General features: G+C 41.6%; 1 protein-coding gene and 1 pseudogene across 1 annotated transcript; both read left to right on the top strand.

Annotated features, from left to right (window-relative positions):
- The first annotated feature begins 7,240 nt into the window (after positions 1-7,240).
- LOC139450542 (uncharacterized) lies at positions 7,241-13,610 on the top strand (annotated as a pseudogene).
- Positions 13,611-18,023: 4,413 nt separating this feature from the next.
- On the top strand, positions 18,024-22,046 carry LOC139450142 (R-spondin-1-like). The gene is made up of 4 exons (XM_071231807.1): positions 18,024-18,134; positions 20,645-20,735; positions 21,138-21,202; positions 21,745-22,046. Exons 1-4 carry the CDS (start codon positions 18,059-18,061, stop codon positions 21,855-21,857), a joined length of 345 nt encoding a protein of 114 aa, XP_071087908.1. The 5' UTR covers positions 18,024-18,058; the 3' UTR covers positions 21,858-22,046.
- The last annotated feature ends 113 nt before the right edge of the window (positions 22,047-22,159 follow it).

Here is a 22,159-nt window from a genome sequence, read left to right as displayed (position 1 = left end):
GAAACTTGAAATGGACGCTGTCCAAATGACGTATTATGTTCAACAAATATTAAAATATAAGATTGTATTGCTGCAAGTCTGATGTCCCTTCTGTCCAAGCCACAATTACGTTTCTAGACACATGATGGTCGGGGATAGAATAGGTCTTCAGCAACCCATGCTTGTCATAAGAGGTGACTAACTGATTGGGTGGTCGGGTTGCTGATTTGGTCGATGCATGTCATTGTATCCAAATTGCGTGGATCGATGCTCATGATGTCAGTCACTGGATTGTCTGGTCCAGACTTGATCCTTTACTGACAGCCATCATATAGCTGGAATATTGCTGAGTGAGGTGTTAAACAACAAGTAAACAAACAAACAAACAATGAATTTGACGGACTAAGATGTCTCACAAATCTTTTTTTGGATTAAGATGTGGACTTCTTGCTGAAGTGTCTCTTTAGCATTCTTACGTAAGCATTCCAGAACATCAAACGTGAAGTCTAGAATTATACATGAAGAAAGGGCTAGTGGCCAACGCATGATTGTAACAGTAGTCTCCAGGATGGCATGCTGACATCGAGGTCCTGCACAGTGATCAAGTCGAGTTTACAATTGAATGAAACCCATCCCCATACCATTACCGAACCCCTACTAAATGAATGGGTCCCTAGAATGTTGTGAACAGTAATGGCAGTATTTGCCTGCCTCCAGACACGTGTACGGCCGTGTACCATGTGTAACAGAAATCGTCTTTCATCTGAAAAATAGACCTTCCGCCATGATGCAGTATTCCCTTTTAGACGATTGAACCAAACCAAACGAGGCGCTTTATGGGCATAAGTTAACGAGACATTTGATTGGTCTTCTGGCTTCGTATCCAGAAGATGTCTTTGTGGAAGTTGATGTGAAACTGCTTTGTTATTCAAACCCACAAATATATAACATCCTATGGACAGTCGGTTAGGAAATGGGAATCGAACTCGGGCCTTCAGTGTGACAAGTGGACGCTTTTACCACTGGTCTACGACATGAGCTCAAAGATTATATGTATGGTTTGCGGGTACGCAGGGATTGCCAGCAATAGTACAGCCAATTCGCGGTGGCATGAGTGATATATGTCATCTGTGTAATGCCCATGCATATATGCTTTGTTTGTTTGTTGTTTATTCCCGCTATATGACTTCATGAGCATCGATCTACGCAATAGAGATACGATGGCGTGAATCAACCAAGTCGCCTCTTACGACAACCATAGTCGTCAAGCATGGGTTGCTGAAGATCCGGGGTAGAAAAGGTCTTGGTTGATGCATGTCGTCGTATCCTAATTTGCGTGGATCGATGCTCACGATGTCAATCACTGGATTGTTTCGTCCAGGCTCGATTATTTACATCGTCATTTCGCTGGAATGTTGCTGAGTGCGGCGTTAAACAACAAACAAACATGCCGCCATGATGTGAAGTAAATATCGCTGACTGGCGGGTGAAACAGGATGGATCACGGACAATGAACATCTTGACCTGCCTGACAGCTCTGACTTACACATTGTACCAACAACAATACACCTTGCACAAACACACGGGGGGGGGGGGGGGGGGGTTGTGCCCGCTAGGTCCTGCACTTGCCGATCCCATGTTTTATGGGTTTCTTTATTAATGACGTTCCTTTTTCCAAAACAATCAAAGATGCGTGCATGGAATAAATTACAATAACACAGCAACGTGTCACGTGGTTAGTGACTTGTCAATGCAAGAAAACCAGCCAAGATTTCTGCCGCAACAGCTTCCACAATAGCTGTGGAAATTAAGAACGAATGAAAGAATTGGGACCACGGAGCACACATTAGTTTCTTGTAATAGTTGCATTATAATGAGCGAATTGGAAACATGTTACACACCATTACAGGGTAGATTGATCCGAAACCAGGCTCTACGAAATCGAGCTCAAACGGCGAATCAAGCTTTTATCATGCTACAGTTGTACGAGTTACGGCCTGACGATTACAACTGATTGCATGCAGCTTGGCTCCATCCTCGACGGCCTTGTGTTTTGTGCCACTCCTTACAAAACGTCATATTGCCAGGAGACGTCAATGGCGTAACACTAGGGTAATCATCGCTGGTCACGTGTCATGTTTTCTAACGAGTCCCGATTCACTTTGCACTTCCTTGATAGGCGTGGTCGTGTCTGGCGACGTCGAAATGAAGTTAAGCCAATGTCTGCGTGAGACCTCATGACAGATTTGGAGTTGGATTGGTTATGGTGTGGAGTGGCATCACTATGACTGCATGACCGAACCCCACTCCATATTGTGCAAGGAAGGGTCACTGGACAGTACTATCGAGGACAACATACTGACCCCCTTTGCTGTCCCTTGTGGGTCGACGTTTTGTCTTTGAGGACGACTACGCCCGTGCTTACCTGCCGCGCACGAATTCAGAATGCTCACTTTCAGCAGCACAACATCCTTAGAATGCCATGGCCAGCAATGAGCGGCACAACATCCTTAGAATGCCATGGCCAGCAATGAGCGGCACAACATCCTTAGAATGCCATGGCCAGCAATGAGCAGCACGACATCCTTAGAATGCCATGGCCAGCAATGAGCCCAGACCTTTCCCCTCTTGAACACGATAGGGAGACGTGTGCGTCAATGTCATAGGCTGCCGACCACGTTGGCCGAACCTGGCGCTGCAAGAGGAGTGGGACAGACTCCCTTAAATCGTCATTGGGAGACTCATACGCAGTATGTCTCGTCGACTGAATGAATGTTTCGACAAATCGTCGCGGTATTATGCACTACTGATCCAAAAACGTCAACTAGTAGTAGTAGTTTGATTAAATTAAGTTGTAGTATCTTTAAACCCAATCGACTTGACGTGTTTGTACTCACATCTACTGGAGGAATGTACGTTTCATTACTAAGATGATGTGAATGATGGACATAGGTAGCATAACTGTCGATGTCAACTGACATAAAAAGAAACGTTACCAAACTGAAACCCCGAAAAGTATTACAAAATGGTTGAGAATCAATCGCCCAAACACAACCACAACAGTGTGCTGAGTAATGCACGTGCTACAGTACCCAGATCAGTGGAACTTTGGTTTGAAGTGAAAAATGTGCTGCACTTGTAGCATGCCAGCCTACAAAGATATGGATATGGAAAGAACGATGCACTGTTCATTCACACCCAAACCGTTGGACAGTGACAAATAACATGCTGAGATTAATGGTACTGTGAGAACAAGCTTTGATATGATACACCAAGAAGCAACGCATGACCACGTTGCGAGGAGTTTTAGCCGTAGCCGAATGACAGTCACCAGGCTGATGATCCATTAAAATATTGACAGTCCAAGTTCACAGTAAAATGCATTTCTCCAATCGCAAGTTTCTACCTCAGATTGGCCAGGACACACTCACTTACATCATCACAAAATAGAAACGGGTGACACCAGGCCCATTAAACTCCCTTTTTATGGGCAAAACGCACCCATCAGTAAAGAGTGGTCCAGACAGGTGCAAGAAATGTTTGAAGTCAATACCATTCAGCCCAGTTCTTCTGAATGGCACTCTCTCATTGTCATGGTAAAAAAACAACGTGCTATCTCTTACCCCTTTGCCGTAGATAATAGACGCCTCAATGCAGTTTCTAAATCAATATGTTTTCCTCTACCACCTCTGCCAATGTGCCATTTTTTAGTGTACTTGATTGTGCTAGTGGCTTTTGGCATAACTCTCCATCCAGATGCAAGACACAAATCGGCCTAAATTACACCCGATGGCGTTTTGGATGGACTCGCCTCCCTTTTGGTCTAAAAAATGTTCCTATTGCATTTCCGCAAACCATTTCAGATGCAGTAGAAAAATGAATTGACTTAACATACTAATATATGAAGATGACGTAATATTTTCTAATACGTTTGTGAACATTTGAGGCAACTCAAGGCAGTATTCCAAAAGAATTATCCACGAAGAAAGGGCTAGTGGCCCACGCATGATTGTAACAGTTGTCTCCAGGGTGGCATGCTGATATCGAGGTCCCTTCAGACTACCCTGCACAGTGATCAAGTCGAGTTTACAATTGAATGAAACCCATCCCATACCATTACCGATAAAAACGTCAACTTCGAAATTTCCCATTTTACCCCTATCGTCCTTCAAGATCGTTGGCGGTCATAACATCTACTGTCAAACTTGACTTTATTCATGCCCTGTGATTACAGACTGAGATGACCACCGATGTGACGCATGCGCTTCCATGTATCGGTGCCGTCGATGTAGACTTGGTTACGCGTTGGAGAACGCACCCGTTACCGTCGTCTTTGTTGACCAGCGTCCGTCACCCGTTGACCTTCTCACAGCCGCGGCCGCACTCCAAACAATGTGTCGCCTTGCAGAGGCGCGTGTACACATGGGTTTCTACAATATTTAGTCCTCTTTGTATAGAGTCCATGTGTGGTGTTACGCCGTTGAAACGACTATTCAAGGTATGTCACTGGTAACTGTTCGAACCTGGACCAGGCAAACCAGTGGTCGATAGTGTGAACACCGATTCGGGTCGTGGGATATTGGTAGACGCAGTCTACCAGGTCACAGCTGGTCTACTGAGGGGGTACCTCATTCCACTTCCCGTACCCGGGAGCCAGTGTGTCTCATGTCTGGAACTAGGTCATGAGGGACTGTCCCGGGGCCCAGTGAATACATGACACTATATACAGTCGAGTAGGCGTTATATAGTCCACCATGGTATTGAAGATTGGTGAATATGAGGTTTCAATTTTCCATTTGGTACCTTTAGATCACGCACTTTTAAACTTAATGTATGTATGAATATATCGGTAGCAATCATATCGATAACCCATCCAAACTGTATCCGATCGATATCAGAACATTATCGGATGTTTGGGTGACGATTTTGACGTCCTAGACGTAACTGGTGTGATGGTGATGCTGTCAGCTCTTTCTGTGAATGGGTGTATTGTTTAATGGATGTCCAGATCCGGGGTAGAATAAGGTCTACAGCAACCCATGATTGTCATAAGAGATCGGGTGGTCAGACTCGCTGACTTGGCTGGTGCATGTCATCGTATCCCAATTGCGTGGATGGATGCTCATGATGTCAATCACTGGATTGTCTGGTCCAGACTCTGCATTTAGCTGGAATATTGCTGAGCGCGGCGTTTAACAACTGTCATAGTTGTAAAATTGGTCATGTTTTCCTCAATATTTATGTAATAGTTAACTGTGGTGATAGTCTTTATTGTGTTATATTAAGTTAAATGTAAGGTGCTGTTTTCAATCAGTCTCACATGTGAAGGTCGCAGCTATCTAGAAAATTACATAACATCCTTGGAGCATGGTCAGTATTATCTATCTGTACGTGTCTCAGCCTCTATCGCAATGAGCGCTTGTCACACGTTTGCTGATACGTCCAACTCATATCAATATTTTCGGACTACTTCATCAATTATTATTCAACTTATGTGGACATCACTTGGTCAAACTTCTTAGGCAAGCCTTAATCCCTATTCTCGGCGCACGAACTCAAATTTTCTTATCAAGCTGATAATTGAACATGCAGTAAATTCGTGACCATTCAAGGTGTCTAGAGTATATATACTGGCTAGCCCCGGGGGTACCTCACTGTCGAGAAATCCCCAATAAAGGAGCTGGCCATAGACACTTTGTTTGGTTTCTTTGAAGGTAAGTCATGTTCACCTTACTATTTCTCTAAAGTTATAAGTTAAATTGTTTTATAATTTGTATCGTATATGGAGCAATATTACCAGCTGTAAAGGTGTTTAATCTTATGTTATTGACCGTGTATAAGTGCAAATATATTAAGTGAGTTGTATCTATTTAACGGACTTATCTGTCAAATATACGTGCGTTAGGTTTAGACAAAACTATCGTTTAAGTATTAACTCCACAGTATAGCATATATTGAATATCAAACATGTTCCGAGTCGGAAATAAGATGTTAACATTCGGGTGTCGTGGTAGCAAGCTGTGTATTTTATCCGCGTATTGATATTTTAGTGTGATTCAGTTATTTTGTATATGTGAAAATGTCGCGTAAATGCAGACGAACTATTTCACTTTGATCAGACCTTTTATATCACACGAGGTATGTACATATCTTTTAATGTAAGGATTCTATGATGAACCATACATTGCATGTATTACTTGTTCATAAACAGAATCCAGACTGTTTTAAATAATTTTTATATGAGTTATTTGATGGATCTAGCCTGGCAGAAAACGTTAATTTCTGTAGCTAATATGTGATGTATTCACATCACAAATATTTATGCTAATAGCACAACTAAGCCAGAGCTAAAATCAGTAATAATATCCATGTAATCATTTAGCTAATCTGATAGCGATGTACAAATAAGATAGGTAACTCTCTTGTATTGACATAGGTCTGAGCATAATACATTTGTAACACAGCTTCAGCAAACATGTCTACATTACGAGCAATGCCTAAAATTATACATATATCCATATATTATACCATTCAGTAATGTGAATGGACATTTGTTAATGGGCCCGTTAACTCAGTGTATGTGGATGCTATCAGATATAGTTTGTTTGTTCCGGTAGTTTAGATGAATTATAGATATGGCCTTCAAGTATAACATATACCAGCATAAAACAATGAATGATATTTGCTCAGAAGTACAGCCAACGCATGTTGTTATTTATATTTAAATCTGCGTACATTTGATACCGATATTGGGTTTAACTAGGTTTATACGTAAATAAGACACACCTTATGGCAGTCCCATTTAGCAAGGCGTAATCATAATTAGGAGTGGCTGAAAATAAGTATCACATAAGATCATGTAAGCTTTGTTCACAGGTATCTTTGTACACTGACTTTAATATTGTTATTTGTAATTGGTTGTTTTATCACTAAGCCCATGATACATTTGTATATCATGACATTTACACTCTAATGTATAATCATTGTTTAATATCACGCACTATTGTGATAAGTGCTTCTTTTATGGAAACTGTAAATGTTCTATATGACTTTGTACTTTATATGTAAAAATATTTCTTATTTTAAATGTGAAAAGACTGTCGAGAAATCCCCAATAAAGGAGCTGGCCATAGACACTTTGTTTGGTTTCTTTGAAGGTGGTGCCCGATCCCGAGCTAATTCCCCAAGGCTAATTCTAGATATTGTGACGGTTTGCATACGAAAGTGTCAAACCATCATAAATGGTGGACCTAAATTCTAGATGACCGGATACACCCCTTCAAACTACCGAGAGAAGCTGCGCAGGCCTGAGCCAAGGTCCCTCCTGACCAGTTTGCTTCATCAAGCTCCAGTCTCGCAGTCACCATCTACGCCGATCCTTGTGTCACCCGCTACAACTACATCAATCTCTTCAACAACAGCAGCCTCCCCATCTACATCAACATCTTCATCTATACCCTCCATCAGCCAGATGTCAACATCCATGCCGCACATCAAACTGCCACAGTTTTCAGGAACTGAGAATGCCCAAACGTGGTGGGATGACTTTGTTAATTTTTCAAATTTCTTCTCTTATAATGATGTGAAGAAATGTCAACTCATACCATTTTATCTAGAAGGTGCAGCCAAGCTGTGGTATCAAAATCTCCCTGAGGGTGACAGACTAGATATAACTAAGGTGAAAGAAGCCTTCACCAAAAGATTTATGAAATCAGCAGCCTTTGATGTCAGTCTATTACAGTTGGCCCAGGAACAGGAGGAATCCATCAACACCTTCATCACCCGGGTCGAGACAGCAACCGTCCACCTGAAGCTGCCGGCATCTGTCATTGTGGCCGTAGCTGTAAATGGCCTTCGATCCAACATTCGTCAGTGGGTATACAACAAAGAGCCCACCAATCTACAGGAGGTCCGTCACCAGGCAGAGCTTGCCCAGAAATCACTGGTAAGCGTGCAGTCATCAGAGGTCAACATGATGGCAAAAGTTGACCACCTCTCCAGTCTGGTTGCCACCCTTATCTCGAAGACTGAGGCCCCAGCAGTCCAGGCTGCCTCTCCAGCTCCCCAGGCCTCATATCAACAGCAACAGCAACAGCAACAGCAACAACTGAGATATCAGCCACATGAGTCCTGTCAACGGCAACGACCACGGCTGTCTAATCAACTACCACCTCCATTCCACCAGGCCCAACAACAGCGCCGCTACAGCCAGTATGAACAGCATCAACAACGACCCCGCTTCACACCCCCTCCATTCCTCCAGCAGAGATGTCTTGGTTGTGGTATGTATTGCTCAAATCGTTCTGCATGCCCACACTTTCAAACAATTTGCTCATACTGTAACAGGGTAGGACATCATTCCAATGTTTGCATGAGAGCTCATAATTCACAGAATAGAGCTCCTAGGCAATAGGGACTCGCGCCTGATTCTCAGTTCACTGAGGTCAGGCATAAGAAACCGTTGGTCTCACTTGTGGCTCCCTTACTCAAGAACACAGTCCTTGTAAAGGTGCAGCAAGTGAAGACAACAGCACTTGTTGACACAGGGGCTTCTATCAGCTGTGTGAGCATGCGCTTCCTTCATAAAGTAGGCTACAATGAAAAACATTTGTCAGACTCCCATTTAACAGAAATTGTAGGCGTAGGGGGCGAAATTCACAAAGTGCTAGGTAGCATATCATTAGATGTCAATATCGGCCATATCTGTCTGTCTCAAACCTTCCATGTCTTCTCTTCCCTCCATCACTCCCTTATCTTAGGCATGGACTTTCTTGACTCGAACAAAGCAACAGTTTGTCTTGCCCGCAAATGTCTGTATATCCATGAAGGTCTTATTTCAGTCGTTCTAGTGGAAACCAGTGCAGGATATGCTAGGTGCAGGAAGTCTGTTACAATCCCCTCGCGTTGTCAAGTAGATATCCCGGTCCATATTTCACGTTGTAGACCAGGCTCCATTCTCCTACTTGAGCCAGTAGCAGAACTGTCAAAAACCAAACTTCAAGGTGGTAGATGCCTTGTAACCAATTCCAAGAAAGCGGTATACATGAGATTTTTAAATCCCAGTGACTCACCAGTACATCTAAATACCAAAAGAGTACTTGCCACCGCCTCGGAAGTAGACCCATCCAGTGTATCAGTTCTGTCTGATACTCCTGACCCTGACCTTAGGTCATTTCAGGTCAATCCAGCTCCATTCCCTCACAGTACATATGGGTCACATCAGGTCAAACCTCACTCCTCAGTTCACATCAACCATAGGGAACATCAGGTCAAACATCCTTCCTCAGGCCCCGTCGACCTTAGTTCACATCGGGTCAATCATAACTCCTCAAGGAACATCAACCATAGGTCACGTCAGGTCAGTGGTAACTCAGGTTTCAACAACCATAGGCTTAGACAGAGCACTTCCACACCTTTAAGTCACATAAAGCCTACATCACATCATATCAATGCCTTATCTTCAGGTCATAACCACAACTTGTCACATCAAACCAATGCAAACATATCAGGTCACATCAACAATAGGTCACATCAGGTGAAAGAACATTCATCCGAACATTCACAAAATACATCAACATCTAATCTCTCATTTGATTTAGATCAATCTGATCTTACACCTGAACAGAAACAACAGCTACTCTCTTTCCTACAAACACAAAAATCTGTCTTTGCACACAACTGGTCTGAACTAGGTCAAACACACTTACATCAACACAAGATAGAGACAGGCGAGGCCAGGCCAGTCCGACTTCCCTTCTACCGTCAAAGTGCTGAAATTCGTAAAGAATGCTCCAGGCAGATCAAAGAAATGTTGGATGCTAACATTATTAGGCCAAGTTCCTCTGAATGGCATTCACCAGTGGTTATGGTTAAAAAACGGGATAATACTTTTCGTTTTGCGGTAGATTATCGCCGTCTCAATGCCGTCACTAAGCCAATATTTTTCCCTTTGATTCGTTTTGAGGATGTTATTGATGCTGTTGGAGAAAGTCATGCCAAAATATTCAGTGTTCTTGATTGTGCTAGTGGCTTCTGGCAAATTCCACTCCATCCAGACACAAAACACAAATCAGCCTTCATTACTCCAGATGGTGTTTTTGAGTGGAATCGCCTTCCCTTTGGTCTTAAAAATGCTCCAATGGCATTTCAAAGTACAATCTCAGAAGCTTTGAAAGAAATGAATTGGAAGTATATTTTAATATACGTTGACGATATCATAGTATTTTCCAAATCATTTTCAGAACATTTGAGCCATTTGAAGTGTGTATTTCAAAAAATCAAACAAGCAGGCCTTACTTTGAAACCAAGTAAATGTAAATTTGCCGCAAAACAAGTTCAGTACCTCGGTCACATTTTCAACAAAGATGGCGTGGAAGTTGACCAATCCAAAATTGAAGCTGTCAATCAAATCCCCCAGCCAAAGAACGTTCATGATGTTAGGCACTTTTTAGGCTTGGCAAGTTACTACCGGAAATTTGTCTCAAATTTTTCAGGAATAGCCTCTCCACTCTATGAGCTTCTCAAGAAAGACATCCAATTCCTCTGGTCAGACAAAGCCCAACAAGCATTCACCACACTTAAGCAAAAACTAACTTCTGCTCCAGTTCTTGCTTACCCAAATCCTACTCACCCTTTCATTCTCACCACAGATGCATCAAAGACATCTATTGGGTACATTTTAGGTCAAAAAGACTCCGAGGGTCGAGAACGTGTCATTTGCTATGGTGGTAGGTCACTGCATCCAGCAGAACGAAATTGGGGTGTTTCACAGCTTGAATGTTTGGCAGTTCTAGAAGGTATTAGACACTTTAGGGTTTATCTTGCAGGCAACAAATTCAGGGTATATACAGATCACAAAGCACTGACATGGCTACACAATATCAAGGAAGAAACAGGTCGTTTGGGTAGATGGTCACTCATGCTGCAGGAATATGATTTTGAAATTGTACATCGTCCTGGCAAATCAAATACCAATGCAGATGCGATATCTCGCACAAAATATCCTGAACCTAAAACTCTTCCCATCACAGATGACATACCCACCCCCCCACTCCCCTCCTCAACCCCCACTTATGCTCAAGTCATAGCATGTCAAAGTACAACAAAACCCTCCACATCAACATCTCACTCATCAGACCGAACTTCCTCCAAACAAGACATCACTACCTGATGTATGCTTCAGTCAACCTTCATTCCATTCCATACAAACACCACAGGCCACCCCTGATCTAGCACCATCAGCCCCAATTCCTGAAGATCCAGCCTCCTTAGAAATCGACTTTGTGTACACCAATGAATCAAAGACAACATGCCCAGCCATCTTCTCAGTCTCCACTGCTTTTGATGATGAACATTTTGATTCTAAGCAGTATAACTCCCCTGACCTCAGGCCAATCATTGACTATCTTCAGAAAGGTGAAATTCCCAACAGTTACACAGACTCTCAGGTCAAAGGTCTCCGAGGCCGTGCACAAGAGTTTGAAATGTTGGATGGTATTCTGTATCACTTTCACCAGGCAAAATACAGAGGCACCAAAAACATGCGCCCAACTTCTATCAGACAGGTAGTTGTTCCTTTGATTCTCCGCAAAGATCTCCTCTACTCCTATCATGATTCCAAAGTAGGTGGCTGCCATCTTGGTAGAGATTCAACTCGACAGGCTCTTCTTGCTAAGTACTTTTGGCCTGGCATGTATCAGGACATTGAGAACTACATCAAGTCTTGTGATATCTGTCAAAGATCGAAACGTCAGACAAATGCCAAACCTGCTCCTATGGTTCCTATGCCAATTGAGGACACCTTCTCCCGTATGCATATTGACATTTTAGGTCCCTTACCTGAAACCAAAGATGGCTTCAAGTATGTTTTGCTTGTAGTTGACTCTTTCACTCGTTGGACTGAAGGTTTTCCAATGCGTTCTCAAGATGCTCATGAGGTTGCCAAAATTCTCTTCAACGAAGTTATTACTCGTTATGGTGCCCCTCGTACCCTTCTTTCTGACAGAGGTCGTCAGTTCACTTCAAAGCTCGTAAACGCACTTTGTGAGCTGCTTGACATCAAGCACCATTACACATCTAGCTATCATCCCCGCACCAATGGTATGTGTGAGCGCCGCAACAGCACCATTGAGCAAGCTCTCAGAGCCTACGTAAAGGCTGACCAATCCAATTGGGCAGAGCTTATTCCCTGTGTCATGATGGCTATGCGTTCAACACCATGTCACTCCACTGGCTATTCTCCTCACTATCTTCTCTTCGGTAAGGAAATGCATCTTCCTGTTGACACTGCCTTACTTCCAAAACCCACCATAGGTAAAACTGCAGAAAGCCATCTCCGCACCCTGTTGGAAAATCTTAAGGTAGCCAAATCCATTGCCAAGGATAATATGCAAATCAGTCAGGAACTAAATAAAGACAGACAGGATCTCAAAGCCAAGCCTCCGTCCTTCTCAGTTGGTGACAGAGTATTGATGACAGATCCTACTGTGAAGAAAGGCCATTCTCCCAAATTGTCCCTCAAATGGTCTGGTCCTTACACTATCACTGCACTTGGTCCAAACCACACTTTCAAACTTCAGCATTCTCACACTGGCAAAGTCCACAAGTCCTTGATACATGCTGACAGATTGAAAACATACACTGAGCGTGCTGAAAATGCTGACATGCAACATGATGCAGAACGCCCTGAAGCTGATCATGAGTCTAGGTCCTCCTCCCCAGAGCCCCAGGTCACCACAAATCCACCACATGATCTTGATGATACAAACATGGTGCCCTCACAGTCAAATATCATTGATCAAGGCAATACGTCACCCACCTCCTCTCCATCTGATACACCTATCCAGTCTCAGAGACACAATGCCAACACAAATGACAGGCAAACCTTCCCTGTAGATCGCATTATTCGATGCAAATGGATCAACAATATCAAACACTACCAAATCAAATGGAAAGGGTATTCTGGTACCACATGGGAACCGGCTTCCAATCTAAGCCAAGATCTCACTGAACACTATCATAAGCACAAAACAATGTCTGGGCATAGACGCAGGCATGGGCACAAGTACTTCAAGTAATCTATTAGTTCTAAGTCTCCTTATTCTCTTGGGGTATTTCCCTCTGGTAACCATGGATTTTGATTGGCCACCCCCCTTGCAGTCAAAATAATGTCTGCGTTCTTTAAGTGCTAGGATTTGCTAATGTTCTGCAGGCATTTTGCATCTCCAGGTCATCTTTCTTATGGTTTCCTATTTCGTTTCTCTAAGGGTCTACGTGGAGTCTGATGATACTATGGCTTCTGACAGTCTTCGCCCATCCAGTTTTTTGTGCCAGTCCTGTACAACGTCTTAATTATGGAATTGTGTACCAGCCAACCTCAAAAGTTCACTTCGCTACAGAATACTGGGTCCACACCTATGAGGTTAAAATCCCAGCAGTACCAGGCATCCCCACAAGGGACGGCTGCCATCAGGGCAATAGTACATGTGATCTCCTCAATCAAATACAAATGCATTTGAATGTTATTAAAACGAAATGTGTTTCACAACTAACTGAAACACGACAACAACTAATGCAATTAATTCCTGAATCAAAAACTCCTTCATCAACCCGTACAAAGCGTGCTGTTCTAAGTTTTGTTGGTTCCTTATCAAAAACATTGTTTGGAACAGCCACAACAAATGATGTTAATATTTTAGCCCAACATATAAATGCCCTCACCAAACAGGATATTAATGTTGCACATACTCTACAACAGCACTCAGAACATTTGTCCTCCTTTATGAAGCTAGTTGATACCAGATTTAAAAATGCTATCAAAGGTGTAAAAGCAAATCATGAGGCCATCCGTTTTACAGCCCGTGCTATGGAGCAAAATGTTAAATCCATTCAATCCACATTTGTTACATTAACTTCTCTCTTGATAGATCAGATACAGAAAGCATATATTGTTGAACACCAACTGGAGGAACTTAAATTAGGTATTCTTGATCTCGCCAAGAATAAATTATCACCCCTTCTTATTCCTCCACAAATCTTGCAACAAACAATTCATCATCTCAGTACCCTTCTCTCAAAAAAATATCCAAGCTTTAGACTTTTGCAAACAACACCTGCCTTCTACTACTCTAATGCCAAATTCATATATGCTCGTGCTAAATCCTACGTTTTTATTTCTATAAAGTTTCCAATTTCCTCTATCATTCACTCCCTCCAATTGTATAAAATTATCTCCCTGCCTCTTCCTATCAATGGTACATCTCCTCATACAACTCAACTGTTGGATATGCCTGATTATCTGGCACTTTCTCAGGAAACTCAACATTATGTTAACTTGGATAGTTCCACTTTAGCTTCATGCAATGGGGATGAAAATATCCTGCACTGTCCTTTTCATATAGCTCTTCAATCGTTTACTAAACCTTCCTGTCCTCTGGCATTATTCCAAAATGACAAAATTGCAGTTAAAACGCTCTGTGATTTCCGTTACATAACTAAGCCTCAACCTCCCCAGCTCATTCCTGTTGATGCCTCTCATGTTCTTGTCTATCGCATTCCCTTTCTGAAACTTCACTGTCCTAATAGTCATCGTATGATTCCTGGTTGTACATTTTGTGTGATCGTCGCTCCTTGTTACTGTTCACTGTCGACTGAGGAATTCTTCTATCCAGCATCCTTTGGGTCCTGTGATAACACTACCAAACACATCACCCATCTGTATCCTGTCAACCTGGCTCTGCTTCAGCATTTCTTTGATTCATCTGTCTTCTCTACCATTGCTGGAGATACCCATTTTAAGACAAATGTTAACTTTACCATTCCAAATTTTAACATATATTCACATGAATATTCAACTATTTTGGCTAACGACAATAAAGCTCATCTTAGTTTGAAGCTCATTGCAGAAAGTGCAAAGAAAGATGAAACTATTTTCAAAAATTGGTCATGTTTTCCTCAATATTTATGTAATAGTTAACTGTGGTGATAGTCTTTATTGTGTTATATTAAGTTAAATGTAAGGTGCTGTTTTCAATCAGTCTCACATGTGAAGGTCGCAGCTATCTAGAAAATTACATAACATCCTTGGAGCATGGTCAGTATTATCTATCTGTACGTGTCTCAGCCTCTATCGCAATGAGCGCTTGTCACACGTTTGCTGATACGTCCAACTCATATCAATATTTTCGGACTACTTCATCAATTATTATTCAACTTATGTGGACATCACTTGGTCAAACTTCTTAGGCAAGCCTTAATCCCTATTCTCGGCGCACGAACTCAAATTTTCTTATCAAGCTGATAATTGAACATGCAGTAAATTCGTGACCATTCAAGGTGTCTAGAGTATATATACTGGCTAGCCCCGGGGGTACCTCACTGTCGAGAAATCCCCAATAAAGGAGCTGGCCATAGACACTTTGTTTGGTTTCTTTGAAGGTAAGTCATGTTCACCTTACTATTTCTCTAAAGTTATAAGTTAAATTGTTTTATAATTTGTATCGTATATGGAGCAATATTACCAGCTGTAAAGGTGTTTAATCTTATGTTATTGACCGTGTATAAGTGCAAATATATTAAGTGAGTTGTATCTATTTAACGGACTTATCTGTCAAATATACGTGCGTTAGGTTTAGACAAAACTATCGTTTAAGTATTAACTCCACAGTATAGCATATATTGAATATCAAACATGTTCCGAGTCGGAAATAAGATGTTAACATTCGGGTGTCGTGGTAGCAAGCTGTGTATTTTATCCGCGTATTGATATTTTAGTGTGATTCAGTTATTTTGTATATGTGAAAATGTCGCGTAAATGCAGACGAACTATTTCACTTTGATCAGACCTTTTATATCACACGAGGTATGTACATATCTTTTAATGTAAGGATTCTATGATGAACCATACATTGCATGTATTACTTGTTCATAAACAGAATCCAGACTGTTTTAAATAATTTTTATATGAGTTATTTGATGGATCTAGCCTGGCAGAAAACGTTAATTTCTGTAGCTAATATGTGATGTATTCACATCACAAATATTTATGCTAATAGCACAACTAAGCCAGAGCTAAAATCAGTAATAATATCCATGTAATCATTTAGCTAATCTGATAGCGATGTACAAATAAGATAGGTAACTCTCTTGTATTGACATAGGTCTGAGCATAATACATTTGTAACACAGCTTCAGCAAACATGTCTACATTACGAGCAATGCCTAAAATTATACATATATCCATATATTATACCATTCAGTAATGTGAATGGACATTTGTTAATGGGCCCGTTAACTCAGTGTATGTGGATGCTATCAGATATAGTTTGTTTGTTCCGGTAGTTTAGATGAATTATAGATATGGCCTTCAAGTATAACATATACCAGCATAAAACAATGAATGATATTTGCTCAGAAGTACAGCCAACGCATGTTGTTATTTATATTTAAATCTGCGTACATTTGATACCGATATTGGGTTTAACTAGGTTTATACGTAAATAAGACACACCTTATGGCAGTCCCATTTAGCAAGGCGTAATCATAATTAGGAGTGGCTGAAAATAAGTATCACATAAGATCATGTAAGCTTTGTTCACAGGTATCTTTGTAGACTGACTTTAATATTGTTATTTGTAATTGGTTGTTTTATCACTAAGCCCATGATACATTTGTATATCATGACATTTACACTCTAATGTATAATCATTGTTTAATATCACGCACTATTGTGATAAGTGCTTCTTTTATGGAAACTGTAAATGTTCTATATGACTTTGTACTTTATATGTAAAAATATTTCTTATTTTAAATGTGAAAAGACTGTCGAGAAATCCCCAATAAAGGAGCTGGCCATAGACACTTTGTTTGGTTTCTTTGAAGGTGGTGCCCGATCCCGAGCTAATTCCCCAAGGCTAATTCTAGATATTGTGACGGTTTGCATACGAAAGTGTCAAACCATCATACAACAAACGAACAAACAAACAGCAAACTGTATGGTCGGTGAGCGTACAACACGTCTCCACTGTTTGTACCCTGTGTATATGCACTTCTCACGACTGCTTTAATAAGTCCAGACTCGATTATTTACAGACCGCCGTCATATAGCTGGAATATTGCTGAGCGCGGCGTTTAACAACAAACGAACAAAAAACATCAAACTGTATCGTCGGTGAGCGTACAACACGTCTCCTATTGTACCCTGTGTATTTGCACTTCTCACGACTGCTTCTATAAGTCCAGACTCGATTATTATCAGACCGCCGTCATATAGCTGGAATATTGCTGAGTGCGGCGTTAAACAACAAACAAAAACCTGTTAGCCTGGCATGTATCCGCGTTTACTGTGGTGTCAGAATTGAGACACATATACCTATTGCGATGTAAACTATGGTCCACAGCTGACGTATTGAGGTCACACGTGCACTGGCACACTCTACTACACGCCGCTGTTGTCAACAACAGGGGGAACCAGTCATAAACTGGGACAACAAGAAGTAGCGAGCAGGATGTACCAAAACAACGTTTCTTCATTAAAAGTACAAAACAAATATATATTGGTATGTACAAATGTGGAGGGTAGCGGAACGGCATTGTTGGATGGGTTAGATACAAAATATTTGAAAAAAAATGCCTTAGGCCTCAGTTCACTGGAAATGCTGCATACCCTAAAAATGTAGTGAAAAAAAATGTGTTCTTTGAAAAAATGCACGAAGTTATGCTGTAGGTACACGGTCGACAACCACTGGTGTATATATGATGAACAGGGTGGTAAGGTATTTCACTGTGGGCCTATCCAGGAGAGGACGGTTTGATGTCCCCTCTGTGTGGCCGTGTGCCCTGATGGGCGAACGCACTGACCACTAGGCCACCTGCCGCCCCAGTAGACACTGGTTGCGCAATGTCCCACCGACAATTCCCCAATGCTGCATCAACAAGACGATTATTCACACGAATGAAGTGATGGTTCCGGTACATGTATCGCATATATGGAAAACTGTTTACTGCAGTGACACGACGTCACAGGCGAGGGTCAGGGGGTATATATACAAGGCTGGTGTTGACGATAGCTACACTCCCCATCATGTCAAACACTGTGTTGTTAGCACTGACTCTCTGCCTCGTCGTATCCTTAACGTCGGGGTTCCTCTTCACCAACAGTGAGTATAATGTGCATATTATAGCGTGTGTATGTTATAGCGTGTGTATGTTATATGTGTATGTTATAGCGTGTGTATGTTATATGTGTATGTTATAGCGTGTGTCTTTTATATGTGCATGTTATAGCGTGTGTATGTTATAGCGTGTGTATGTTATATGTGTATGTTATAGCGTGTGTATGTTATATGTGTATGTTATAGCGTGTGTATGTTATATGTGTATGTTATAGCGTGTGTCTTTTATATGTGCATGTTATAGCGTGTGTATGTTATAGCGTGTGTATGTTATATGTGTATGTTATAGCGTGTGTATGTTATAGCGCGTGTATGTTATTTGTGTATGTTATTTAAGAATTGACATTCACTTTGTGTGAGGGCCAAGCTCCGACGTTCATACCGATCATACCCCCATGAACTCCAGTGAACTTACACAATGTGAAAGTCAATCTAATTGTTTATCACAATTTCTTACCTCAAAGGATGTAGGCCAAGATCTATACACAATTTTATTTAGTACGTGTGACTTTATTGTAATACATTTACATCAAGTACAAGACGTCAAAATGGCGCACCGCCTCCGTGGTCTAGCGGTAGAGCGGCCGCCCGGAGAGCGGAAGGTTCGGGGTTCGATCCCCGGCCGCGTCATACCACGTTAAAAGATGGTACTTGTTGTTACCCTGTCTGGCGCTCGGCATTAAGGGGCTAAAACAAGGACTGGTCGGCTCGGAGTCAGTATACTGTGTCTGAGTGGGGTATTCATGTTAAACTGCGGCATGGTATCTCAGTGAGCTAGCACTATAAATCGGCATCAGTCCGGACTAGTACAAACAGCCACACACACGTGCATGCACGTCGCTATGTAAGTGCAATAATCTTGGACGCGACGTTAAACCCAATTTCACCTCACGATAAACATTACGCGAGAGATTTCGGGAGTTGCTGATGAACCTGTGGCGTGGTGTTTTAGTCACCATTGATCAATTGGTCATTGATCATTGAAAGGTGTTTAAAGATGTGTGAAATAGACACTAAGGTAAGGTCATATATGGCTGTAGACAGTCACTGCCAACCTAGACACGGATGGAGTCGATACTACCATAGTTTGGATGTGCATTTCTTCGTTTTGTCCACTAGGATGGGTCGTAGCGAGGATATTCGTGAACGATCGTGCAGTCAAAATCTCACGTTTCTCACTGTATGCTAAAACGCTGAGTTCAAGATCAAAGCGTCTAAATGATCAGAAAGAACGCTTCTGTATTTATTTGTGCTAGGGAATTCCCAGGGGTCCCCCAAGAATGTGGAAGTAGTCCGTCAGTGTTTACGTCATTCCAAGAACAGGGTTACGTGAAAAACGTATGAACGTCAAATTGTGTCGTTCATACACTTATGAACGTCAATTTCGCGGTCATGCGACCGACCTCTCGTCCAATGGAAAAGCCGTGTAAACTTCAAATAAAAAGAATATACAATATATGTTGTATCATGAGTATGTTATATCATATACATTTATGTGGTATATCATATGTATGTTATACCATGTGTATGTTATATCATATGTATGTTATATCATGTGTATTTTAAATCAAGTGTATGTTACATCATATATACGTTATATCAAGTGTATATTATATCATGGGCATGTTATAAGTAAAATAACCCAATGTGATTTGTCAGCGCGAGGTTGACGCTATAGGGCTCAAATATGGTTGAAACAATGCCCCTATATGGCTGAAACAATGTCTCTATATGGCTGAAACAATGTAGCTCTATGGCTGAAACAATGTAGCTCTATGGCTGAAACAATGCCTCTATATGGCTGAAACAATGTAGCTATATGGCTGAAACAATGTAGCTATATGGCTGAAACAATGCCCCTCTTTGGCTGAAACAATGTCGCTATATGGCTGAAACAATGCCCCTATATGGCTGAAATAATGTCGCAACATGGCTGAAACAATGCCTCTGTATTGCTGAAACAATGACTCTATATGGCTGAAAAAATGTCGCTATATGGCTGAAACAATGTTGCTATATGGCTGAAACAATGTAGCTGTATGGCTGAAACAATGCCTCTATATGGCTGAAACAAAGTCGCCATATGGCTGAAACAATGTCGCTATATGGCTGAAACAATGCCCCTATATGGCTGAAACAATGTCGCTATATGGCTGAAACAATGTCGCTATATGGCTGAAACAATGCCCCTATATGGCTGAAATAATGCCCCTATATGGTCGAAACAATGTCGCTATATGGCTGAAACAATGTTGAAGCGGTTGTACCATTTTATTTGACTTACTTCTCTGACCAATTGTGGCGGGTACAACAGTGATGGTAGACTAACATATAGTCTCTGAAACAGACTACAGTGATGGTAGACTAACATATAGTCTCTGAAACAGACTACAGTGATGGTAGACTAACATATAGTCTATGAAACAGACTACAGTGATGGTAGACTAACATATAGTCTCTGAAACAGACTACAGTGTTGGTTTTCATGTTTACAGACTGTGGCTCGGGATGTCGATCTGGCTCCTGCGCGGGACAGTTGGGGTGTACTCGCTGTCAAGCTCACTTGTGTTTGAAGCGTGTTAACAGGTAACCACCACAAAAGTACATCCCCACACTCCCATAACTGAGGACTCACAGCACACCATTGCTACAGACACTCAACATGATGAAACGTGTTAAAACAAGCTTGTGTGAGCGCTAAAAAATCCATTTCATCAAGAAACCGTAAGATAAACCCGAATCAAATACTTATATTTTACGTACGCTTTATTCAATGTGTTCTGTTACTACATGCTGTGACGTTGTCATGTTGTTGAATGAGTTCTACACTGATAAATGTCATTCGCTGTTTTTTTTCGTCAGCATACAAACTCAATTTATCAAATGATTGACTATGGACTGGTTTTGGTTCATTGAGGTGAATGAATCGAAAAACCGATGTGCAAACTGTGTGAATCCCCTCATGTAATTATATTTTATTTCATGTAGGTTTGGCGTGTGCTTAAGAGGCTGTGGTGTCGGGGCCTTCTGCAATCCCGTCGGCTACTGTAACGGTAAGTCAATATGTTTGTAATACTTAGTCTCTAAATCTATTGTAACTAAAGTTTTCTTTTGGTGACTAAACTTTTTGAATTAGGGACAAAACTAAAAGAATATATGTAATCGTAGCCTTATATGAAATGTATTGGAGTTTTGTTTGTTCAATTATAGAAGTAGTCGTGAGAATTACATATACATAGGGTACAAACAGGGGAGACGTGTTGTACGATCACCGACCATTCAGTTTGATGTTTGTTTGTTTGTTCGTTTGTTGTTCAACGCCGCACTCAGAAATATTCCAGCTATATGACGGCGGTCTGAAAATAATCAAGTCTTGAACAGACAATCCAGTGATTGACATCATGCGCATCAATCAACGCAGTTGGGATACGATGACATGCATCAACCAAGTCAGCGAGCCTGACCACCTGATCCCGTTAGTCGCCTTTACGGCAAGCATGTGTTCCTGATGATCAATTTTGACCCGGATCTGCACGGGTCCCATTTAGTTTGAGTGTTGCCACTTTCACTTATCGATGTGTGTTGTGTGTTGCAGACTGTACCGATTCCCACTGTGACGTGTGTACCGCTAGGAATCAGTGTACCCGCTGCAAGAGGGGGTACACGCTAGAGAACGGCCGCTACTGCTACCGCCGGTTCGGAGGTTGATCACGTGGGGAACCACGCCCATCTCCACCCAGGCACTCAACTCAGCTTACCCTGCCTCTTGTAGGGGGTGATATGCGCTCAGCCCCACCGTCAATTGTCCCAGGATTGTTCTTTTGTCATGCCGGTGGAAGTGGAAATCTATGGCAATTCTATCTTTATATGTTATTAAATGTTTTACCATCATATAAATTACTTGGTTTTTTTTTTAGTTAGACGCAAAGCTGTTTAATAAGTCCATAAATGGAAATGGTTGCACGTCATTGCCTGGACTAGTGGACGATCGATCTAACCTAGACTTTGGA

The sequence above is a fragment of the Haliotis cracherodii genome, unplaced genomic scaffold (genome assembly GCF_022045235.1).
Source record: "Haliotis cracherodii isolate W230 unplaced genomic scaffold, xgHalCrac1.p SCAF_8, whole genome shotgun sequence".
NCBI classification, from domain to species: Eukaryota; Metazoa; Mollusca; class Gastropoda; order Lepetellida; family Haliotidae; genus Haliotis; species Haliotis cracherodii.
Note: the sequence above shows the minus strand (reverse complement) of the source record. Positions and strands in the feature narration are given on the sequence as shown.